A 10829-nucleotide genomic window follows, 5' to 3' on the forward strand; every position below is an offset into this window, starting at 1 on the left:
GCCTGCGAGTCAATTTGTGCGTTTCGATGCCTTAGCCTATATAGCGTGTCCGTAGTAACCGGTGTGCCAAGACTTTTCACCACAGTCGGAAAGAATTCAATGTATGCTAGTGGCGGCTGTTAGCAAGAGGTTGTAACCAGAATATCCGGTCGTGGTTCATTGCTCGCTTGGAGCTCCGCAATCGGTAACATTCCTCTAGTGTCGTCCGTTCGCGAGATAGCCTCGCAGGCAGTCCGCTAGCAAGGATGATGTGTTCCATGTGCAACTACTACTCCTGGAGCTATTTTATAGCGTTCGGTGAAATCTTCATATCCATCAACATTGCCAGAGTCTTCCTGCACTGCCTGCAATACGCGGAGGAGAATCCGGATCTGCATTGTTATGACGGTGCGTACAGTTTTTGTGTGAGGGGGTGGGATTGCTTCGAGGTTGGGGAAAGGGGGTTGATGAGTCACCGTGTTCTCTTTCGCTTTCCTCTCGATAGTGGAGCCCATCTTTGTGCTGCTGGTGCTGTACAACTTGCTCTCGCTGTTGTTAATCATCGGTGTGTCGAAGGTACGAAGAATCGAATCCAGCGTAGGTGTAAATTCTTCCAAGTAGCTATTTGTTATTTTCACCTCCTTCTTCCAGCGAAACGAAAAACTTCTTCAAGTCTATCAAACGTGCACCATCACCCTTAAAGCGTCCGCCGTCGTACGGAGGATAGTGCTGAGCGCCACCGAGTACAGCGAGGACAACGTGGGGAAAACAATTATTGAACTGAAAATAATCATCGTGTTTACACGTGAGTCACGCCGCTCGTTCGACCGAACTGTCCTCTAATCTAATCCTCCGTCCACGGTCTAGTGATATTCACCCTGGAAGCGCTTGTCGTTGCCGGAGCGTGCCGGAAGATGCGCCGCGAGCAGCAAGATCAGCTCTACTACATCGACGTGGTCTAGTCGTGGTGCGTTTTCGATCAGGATTTGCTTTTCTTCTGCAGCATTAGTAGACAACCGCGCGGTAGTAGCCGAACGTTTCGCCGTCTTGCTCGGACTGTTTCATGTAATTCCATCCATCCCGTGACCCGTCCCGACGAGGTGCACTCAATTAAAAAAAAAAACAAACATATATTTACATTATCACACGCGTTATACGTGCTTGGGAGGGAAGAGTTTACACACCGAGCAGAGCAGAGCATAGGAGCAAAAGGCGTTACGGAAGCGAAAAGGGATAACATGATAAGCCTAGTTTATTCAAACTCTCGTTTGCTGCCCGTTAGTATTCTGTATCCAGCGCTTTTACAAACACCAACCTTAACATAAACCAAAGAAGAGCAAAATTAGGCAAAAACAAATGAAGTAATCCACACCTAAGAAGAACTTCCACACAGATGGGAAGTTACGGTAGCCTGTGGAGTTTGAGTTCCAAGTTTTCGATGCATTTAGAATAAAAAAGAACTTCTAGGATTATACCCCGCAGAGACCCGGCTTTGGACAAACGTTCCAATTTAAATTTTCGCCTAAATATTGTCCACTCAAAGAAACTTTCCCCCTGACTACTTACATTCATCTAAAGCACCTTTCGCTAGAGCGTGTGCTTAACACCGCATTCGGTGCATTTTATCGTCGCAACTTATCTCTAGATCGACTTAGTTTTAGTTCGTGCCGTTGAAAGGTAGTTCATGGTTTGGTGCCATTTTGGTTTCTCTGTTTGCAAAAACCTTCTCCTTCACAGGACTCAACCGAACGAGATCGGTAGCGATAAGGATCGGTTAGAGGTTCGCGGTTCGGTCGAGTGCGCTCACGCTTATCTCTGCTTCACCCTCGGAGCCGGCTCCGCTCGAAAACGGTTCGGTCGGTCGTGATAAAAGCCTGCCGCCCGGTCGCGGTTCACTGTTCCAGATTACATGACAGAAGTTTGTTGTCCGTCCGTTCACGGTCACGATCGTGGTGTTCGGAGGGAAAAAAAACTGGGTGACTCCAGAGCAAGAAAGACACTGACAAATCCTCCAACTCCGGGGTTGGGTTTTTTTTTTGAATCACACACAAAGAGTGGCGTTCGCTCGCATAACAAAAAAGGGTGGTTGTGATTCGTTATGGTTTTCGGCGCGTCAAGTGACCGTGTAGCTGCCAGGTTGGATCGGCTTTCGTCACTTGAACAGGACTGACCGTTCCCGTAGCGAATGGTTCATGGAAAGCGTACCACATGTTGGGTAGAGGAGGTCGCCGATTGTCGGTCGGTGTGTAGACAACGTGGTACTTTGAAACGGTTTCTTTCTTGTTTGGGGTAGGCTAGGGTCGTCTGAAGATGGCACTTTTTGTTTTCGAACAGAGTCCAACACCACCGCAGTGAATCCATTGAGACAAATTGAATATCCCTCTCTCGTCGACGTCGACAATCTTCCAAATCTCGCCTTCGAGACCTTCGGTATAGACCTCTTCCCAACACGCGATCAGTTCGGATCTATGCTTCCCGCTGCGATGCTCGAGCTCGTGATCCCTCGCGATCGGTGGGAGTATCTGATTATGATGCTGTTGAAATGGTACCCTTCCGCTAGGGGTCCTCTTGGATGCACTGTCCCACACAGCAGAAGGAATCCCTCTGTCTGCTACCGACCTTAAAGCGGGGGTTTCTTGGAGAAGGTCATGGCGCTCGAAGGAATCCCGCACGGTGCACTCTACTGACACGTTTCTCATTATCTCATCATGGGATCGGGAGCAAACGACGGTTGGCAGGCGATGACAGAATGACGGCATGCCCGATTCTGCTGCGTAAGCCACCGTAAAAGGTCGTGGGAAGCTTCTCATTCCACCAAATAACCTTGAGAAAAGGTCCTTGATATTATTTATACATTTATAAATTTTTCCAGGGATTGATTGTTTCAAATCTAAAAACAAGAGTAATTAGGTCTAAGTATGCCTTCTTCTAATTCGAATACATCTTCTTGAGAGCCTTCAGACTTTAGGACTTTGTTAACTGTGCGTACCATAGGCGTAAAACCTCTCTCCTATCAGGGCATTTTCATCGGTTTATGTTAAAAACCCCCAAAAAAAAAAGTTACAAACACGCCCGGAGGAGAAAGTCTGTTGAACCTGACGCGAGATTGCAATCTGCAACCCATGGGCAACCCATTTCGTCTGTCAATTTCGGAACTAATTTGTCAATTCTGCTGACAAAATCACATCGTTGAAGCACGTTTGGGGGATTGTCCTCCGCCTGGCAAGTCGAGGAACTTGCGCCACGGGTTCCGCGCTAGCCCCTTCCAAGCCGAACCGGAATAAATATTTGTACCCTCCAGTGCGTCTGAACTGGAACCTCCTTCCCAAGGGTAGGACCCGAGTGGGGTGAGAGTTCCACCGTTTGGGGCCGGGCCGGTCGCTGTCAAACAAATTAACCTGTCACTCCTGGCGACGTGCGTGAGCCGTGTTTGTTTCCGTTTTTATCTCGCATCGTGCGTCGCGTTTGTGCGCCCTCCGGGAATCGTGGTGACTATTTACAAAGATGATAACTACAAACTCTACGCAGCGCGACGCAGACGCCGTTCCCGGATCAATCGATCAATCGCTCGGTGGCGATCCGTCGTGGGTGAAGCTGCAGCAGAAGTTGTGAGCATTAGGGTTGTCTAGGACCGGCGCTGGAGGTGTTTTCGACTCGGGCTCGTGCATGTTAAATTGTTGATAATTACACTATCGGAAAAATTTATCTCCCAGCCCGTCCGGGGCCTTCTTGTTGGAATGTAATTGTCGCGTTTGCTGGAGGGCAGAGCAGAGTAGAGGAGGAGCCGAAAGACATCGTACACAGTCAGCGGCGCGCCCATTCGGATTAGGAGTTCGTCGGGTCCGGCAGAAGGAATGAACCGATTTGTCCAGTTGATTGGACTGTTTAGCACGCCCGATAACTACGCGATAATGATTGATCGTTTATCGCACTCCAGCTCCAGGAACGTGTTGTGATGTTACGTATACCTGAATGTTTTCTTCTGAAGACACTCTCCTGCTATACTAGAGACTACATTGAAATGCAAAGTAGTACGAAATGTGCTCAGGCGATGGAGGTACCAACGATAACCAATTAATTAACGCACTTGCCTGGATTCTGTTCGATTTAACCGAACTCCCCGTGGCACAGGACTCCCTTCCCCTCGGGCCCCGATTCCGATCAGGGATTAATCAAATAATTCCCGGTGAAAAGCTACTCCCTTGCGTTTAGGGCTGGAGCTCGTTAGGACTCCCCGGCCGCGTGCTGCAGGCTACTGATGACTTCGTCCACTTCGGCAGCTCATCGCTGCATTCGAACCGCAACCGGTTGGAATTGATTTTTAATTGCTATTAATTATAAAAGATTGATAATTTATGATAGATTATGCAAACATGCACATGCAAACGCTGATTGAACCGCACCCTGGCGGAACGCACCCCGGCGGGAGGAGGAAATCGATCCGCCCACGGGAGAACCCAATTTGTGGCCTTCGACGCGGCAGCAACCCACCACCCGGTAGGCCGGTGGGCGGCCGTGGGCGTCGCTGATCTTGATGCGGTGGCACGGTGGCCAACCACCCGCTTCCCGGCATCCTCGTTGGGAGTTGGGCCGGGCAGTAGTTAAGCAAACCGGGCACCACGAGCCGGTGCAGAGGATGAGTAATTGAGGCTGGGTGTAATAATAAGGCTGTAAGTATCGTGTTTCGATGGCTGATTTGGGTCCGGCTTCGATCGAATTGCTCTCTCTCACACTCGAGCCTTCCGAGCAGACGTCTCTTGCGACGTTGGAATGCAAGCACGGGTTTGGAAGATCCCGAGCAAGGATAACGGCGACTCGCGTTCACGAGCGTTCGCATGTGTATCGACTTCAAATCTCGGTCTCGTTGTAACGGTCCTTCCTGGTTCGTATTGAGGCGCCCGGGGGCCTCGTGCTACAAAACGTGATCTAATAATGCGATCGATCTCGATCGGGACAATTTGTGCTACAAACTTGTGCCCACCGAAGATGCTATCGGGGATTATTGATGATAAATACACGAAATTTGTAGGGGCGATGTTTTCCAACCGTTTTCAAACGTATTTACGTGTGTGTGTATTATAGGTTCGTTTTTGTTGGTGTGCATGGATTGGTATCCGTATTGGTAAAATAAATAGATGCATATGAAGGGAGCGTTTGAGAAATTCTTAGGTAATACCAGCTTATTTTATATGCTATCCCCCAAATATTCGTCAACAATATTGATGAACTCTCTTTTGCAGCCACCATTTTGAACGATACCGAGTTGGGCTCTTAAGTATCGCTTCTTGAAATGGGAAGGAAAGTGTTGCCAGCAAAATTAATATGTCTATGTTACAGCATATGCTGCTCTTTTTCCATGACGGATCGGAACACATCTTTCGGTTTTTGTGGTTAGGTCTCCGCTGTCGGGCACAAATCATCGCCTCATTGTGACGGATAGACGGGTCGGTTTCTATTTCGTGGAACCCTTTTTTTCTGGCACCGTGAGAAAACGCTACACCACGCTGGGATACTTCCTCCCCTCAGCGCACTTCCCCTCGGCGGACCCACAGCTGGCAATGGCCTACATCGTAATCCCGACGCTCGACTGAAACGGTTCATGGGCCATGTTTTTCGAAGCGAAATTCCTCTCTAGGACGTTCCGTGACCCCGCCGGGATGTCGGAGCGTGCGCACGTTTTCGTTGGCGTAACATCCGGCGCAAATATTTGGCGATGGATTAAAATGTCTCACTTTGGCAAATTTGCTAGCTCATTGATCCCTCGCCGGGCGGAGTGGGGTAGGCACGGGGGGGTCATACGGCCGGGGTGCAAATCGTCGGACAAATATGGCCTTAGGAGTGATTTCTTAAGATACCGCCCACCGTGCGCTCGAGCCTCCGTCCCCTGTGCTCCTGGACTGTCGGCCAATTTTTTCGTTTGGTGTGCGGGCTTTTCTTCACCGTTCCATAAAAGGACAGCGGCGGTGCTTATGGGTTCGCGTCGGGGGTTTTGGGTGGTATCCTCGGCCGCTTCAGGTACGATTTGAAGACGCTTGGCGGACGGCGCTCGTGTGGCACGATTTTTGCACCATGCCCAAAAACAGTAGTGCTGAAGGGGGGGAAGGAGAAAAAACTCTGCGGCACGAGAAGGTAAAGAGCTAACCTCCCGCTTCGCGAATGACATCGAGACGCCGCGAGATGGCGAAATCGAAAGTGTAAGGTGGCGGGTGGCTTTATGGTTGGGTACGATTTTGGCGTTTTGACCCGTTTGGGGTCGTTTTCGACAGCTCTTATCTATTCTAATTAATGGCGCGCGCCAATGTGCGAGATGCCGTTACGACACCCGGTGCGTCGAGCATCCCTGCGAAGCATCCCGTGCCCGCAACGCGATTGACAACCTGCTGACGGCGCTGCGAAGAACGGTTGAGGAGTTTGATTGAAGTTTCACGTTTTTCCAAACTTGGAACGCGGCCACCTTGGAGCTTCGGCTGATTACCGTACGTCAATTCCTCGATTCGTCGAAGCGTTAGAGGAAATGTGATCTTGAGGCCCACTTGAATGGTTGAAATTTATGAAATTTCTCCATTCTTAAAACTTCTTTCAAACGATGTGAAAAGTGCCCGCCAAAGATTTGCAATAATACCTTGTAGCTATATTTTGACAAACAAGTTGAAAGTCAGATGGCCCCAACGATGTTTCAATTCAATTTGAATAAGCTTTTGCCAATTGTTATTGGAATGATTGAAAAGCCTTACACTCTAACTGGAAAGTAAACTCGTAACAATTGAATTACTTGAAACACACGCACTTTGGACGAACATGGACATACTGTAGTGACTGTAGTGACAAAGTTTTACTTATAGATACACATGCAATTAAATAGAATAGCCTGACCATGCAGTCCTTTTCGCCAACATAGTTGCCCAGCATAATGAGGGCTTTTTTCGGTCTTGGCGAACCTATGCGTGGTGAATGTCTATTAGGTAATTTGGTTGACGTTTCAACTGGTGAACATACTATTCGTAAGTTTTTTAAACCGAAAAGGGCAAGATTGAGTAGGAAAACCGAGATGAAAACGAAAGAAAGAACCTCTCGACGTACTAGCCTTATTGCAGACAAACATCGCTCCCTTGCCGCATAATAAATTACTCTTTGTCACCTGTTTCATTTAGTATTTTTTACGTTGCCTAGCTTTTCTCGGATCTATACCCAAGGGAGCTCACATAGGAGGGTCTTTCTCCTAAGGGAGAAGTAAAAACCCAACCGTAATGGTAGCATTAAACAGATGTTAATTCACCGGGTTTACGGTTTCATTGGGTTTACATTTCGGCCAAGGCATAGCAAGGATCACGGACGGACTGGAACGGTGCGTATGGAAAAGCTGGTGGAAGAAAAGAAATGGAAGAAGTGAAACTCAAACCAATGAAACGTCGGCACGAGGAAGGCTGTAGTTCGATCGAATGACTAGCGATTATTGCTCACTTTCGCTGTTGATCAGCGTTTAAGATAAAAACTCGTTAACACAAGCAAGGAATCAAACGAACCCCACGGACCTACGTGATACAGTGGAGTCAGTACGAAACTGGGGGGGTAAATCTATTGGAAAATAATAATTTTCCACCCCGATCGTGTCTAGCCGCGTGGAAGATAGGGATCGGCAGGTTATTACCGGATCATTTGTTTATGAACGTGTGCTGCAGAGGGACCTTTCCGATCAGCCGATAGCTCAAATTGAATGTTCACATAATGGTGTAATTGGATCCGGTTCCTATGTTACCGTAGCGTGGTTTTTGGTGGGATCGGATTAACTCCCTGTACTGGAGTTTGCACCGGCAGAATGTTTAATTTATTTTCTACTGAATTCAGTTTGTTTATTTTGAGAGAAGTTGGCATTCCTCGCCGTTGGAATGCACTGATGAGGTACAGTAGGTCATTGAGATAAAAAAAACGTTACACGCACCAACGCACATGCTATTAGAGAGCATGATTTACATAAAACCTGTCGGAGTGTTGTTAATCGCCTCCAAAAGACGACCCGACATGACGAACGCTCTCGGGACAAGATTTTCGATGAAACCTTGTCGACCAAATCCTCTCTTTCATTTGAACATGAATAAACGGTGTTGGGCATGATTGAACATTTTTTTTCCATCTCCCCGGGATTCAGGGTGCCTTAAAAAACCGGACGTCTTTTGGGGGACACCATTTGGGATCATTCACGACGGTTCGGTCCGAAGCCAACGGGCTCCAATTTCATTGAAGAAATTCATATACAATAAATGTAATCTTAATCTCACCTTCCCCGCATCGGTAACACCTTTGCCTCGGATTTGGCTTTGGGATTGGCAGATCTGGGGTGAGCTGATGTCGTTCGCGGCCTGATGGGGTTCAATTGTTCTCCGATTGTCCCGGCTGGCGATTGGTGCGGGGCGGAGGACGGTGGGGAATTAAAGGTTCCCGAGGAGGTGGCGGTATTTGTCCGGCAGGTACTGCCAACCGCTGTCGGCCGTCATCTACCGGTATTCGTTTCGGGATCCCCCGAGGCGCTGCACGATCTTCACCCTCGCGATCCGCACTGTTCCTCGGAGACGTCATCGTGCGTCATGCTGGGCGAGCAATGCGGGGTCATGTATTAGGTTCCCGAAATCGTGCGACCCGTGCGCTCCAAACGGCAAAGAAAGGGGAGGAAAATTCGCCTCCCCCTTGCGGCCTGGAGAAGATCTGCAGCGGAGGGCTGAAATGTTGATCGACTTCTGTTCGCAGCCACAAAGCACAATGCCCCGAACGGGCCGCTAAGACGGCACCCCATTAACGCAGTCGAAAGTGTTGCATACTTCCCCAACGCCATTAGGACTGGCATGGAAGGGTAGGCCGGTGAGCGGGAGGCCGCAGTTGATCGCGATTGAACTCCGCTCGAATTGATGTGGCAGGTCACTTACCATCCGAGAACACGATCGAGCATTACACACAATTGTGGTCGCGCTTGAAATGGGTTGATTGGCGCGAACGACAACCAAACTACTGTTCGGACCACGGCGTATCCATTGTGATGACAGACGGACGGGTGGGGAGCAAAGGACAGGGACGGACGACATGCCTTCGCAATGGAACCGCGGGGCGGAGAGTAATGCTGCGCCTCGGGGCGATCGGTAGCGTTGATAGACAATCGGGTAATTTGGAAAATGAATTGCTGTAAATTGTGCACATTTATGCCACGGGATGGGTTTTTGATTAACCTTTTCTCCCCAAAACCGACGCCGCGGGTCGTTGCCGTGGTCGCATGCCTATTGAATGTGTAACAAATGGCACTATTCGGGTTGCGATTTTTGCGCACGTCATTGGGAAAGCTGAACCGTTTTGGGTTATGTCATTACTAGACAAAAGTTAGCTTCCAACCGTTTTTACGCAAAAATATTTGTCTTTCGGCTTAACAAGAAAGTAAATTTTGATTGCTAAAGCATAGTTATATCCCTTCAAACTTCTGTTTCATGCTATCACTATAAACTGAATACGACATATTTCGGTTTTAGAAGAATGTACAGACTAAGTAATTATGTTACTTTTACACTTTTTTAGTACGAAGAGGTGACCATTCAGCTCTCAAGAGACCAAATTTACACATGTTCTATCAAACAGTTTTTCTTCAGAAATAAAAATTGGTTTAAATTCTTGTTTCATCTGCTTTCCAGTAGTTTTTAGTTTTCTTCCACTATCAAGTGAGAATTTTAAAGTTTTTCGTAAAAAAACGAGATGACTTGACAATCTGAATCATCAGAATTCTTTTCCTTTTTGTTCAGACAACGTTTCAGGTACGTAAATAAATTTAGGATGTTTTTTCCAGTTGATTTTAGCAATAAAACACTTCATTTGCCCATTTTTAATACGCAAAGTATGGCAAATATTGGTAGCAAACAATTCTAATTTGTAGTTTTATCCAATCGAACAGTTGAAATTCACATCTTCAAATATTACCAACAAATGCACGCCTCGGCAAACTTTCCTAATGAAATGTATCGATCGGTCGGTCGGGAAATTTGTATTCACTGATCGTCTTAACTTTACGACACACGAATCATCAAATCAACCGAGCATTAGCTGGCTTATTGATTCTCCCCATACCGTGCCTTCTCAACCGATGTATTAAATCAACAGATCAAAAACTAAAATGTGAAACAGCAAACACCGACCGAGCGGAATAGATGTCTCATTTCGTGGTTCACATATTTCATGTGATTATGAGTTTGAGTTGGTGATTAGCGAATCGTATTGATTGTCACCGGATCGGCCGGACTCCACCCACGGCATCGGACGTCGGGCCGGGTTGTTTGCCTGCCGTCGCCAACGGAGCATGGCCAAACCCATAAGTTGGGTGGAAGAATGGTTCGAATATTGATGAAATAAAAATCCTACCGGACGTGAAGCGATCGTATGTGGGGTGGGAAGGGAAGGGATCATAATAGTTGACGTGGTAATCCGCTTAGTCGGTTAACTGATATTGAATGAGCCGGTGGAATGGTGAGCCAGCGTTGCAATAGCCCCAATAAACACCTGCTAATCAAAACCCATCAGCATTCCCCACTGTCGCTGCAGCGAGACAGTTTTCCCCATATTTAAGGTGGGGGCGAGGAGGGAGATCTCAATTCTCACTGGCTTTGCCAGAAACAGCGTGGACGACCACCCGGACCGCGAACCAGGGCACGGTCCAGTCGATTAACGACTGTTTGCTGAAGATTTTATTGGTGGTATTAAAAATAAATTATTTCATCGAGCGAGCGGGTGGAATCTCTCACCGAACGCTGCAGTTCGGTGAGGCGCCCTATGGGCATGGAAAGTGAACAACAACATGCCGGTATGAAGCAGTCGGTCCGAGA

The 10829-nt window shown here is 47.9% G+C and overlaps 1 protein-coding gene across 1 annotated transcript; it reads left to right on the plus strand.

Moving 5' to 3' along the window:
* Nucleotides 1–245: 245 nt before the first annotated feature.
* On the plus strand, nt 246–969 carry LOC131288732 (uncharacterized). The gene is made up of 4 exons (XM_058317905.1): nt 246–387; nt 485–555; nt 631–784; nt 847–969. The coding sequence occupies exons 1-4, from the start codon at nt 246–248 to the stop codon at nt 939–941; spliced, it is 462 nt and encodes a 153-aa protein (XP_058173888.1). The 3' UTR covers nt 942–969.
* The last annotated feature ends 9860 nt before the right edge of the window (nt 970–10829 follow it).

The sequence above is a fragment of the Anopheles ziemanni genome, chromosome 3, assembly GCF_943734765.1.
Source record: "Anopheles ziemanni chromosome 3, idAnoZiCoDA_A2_x.2, whole genome shotgun sequence".
NCBI classification, from domain to species: Eukaryota; Metazoa; Arthropoda; class Insecta; order Diptera; family Culicidae; genus Anopheles; species Anopheles ziemanni.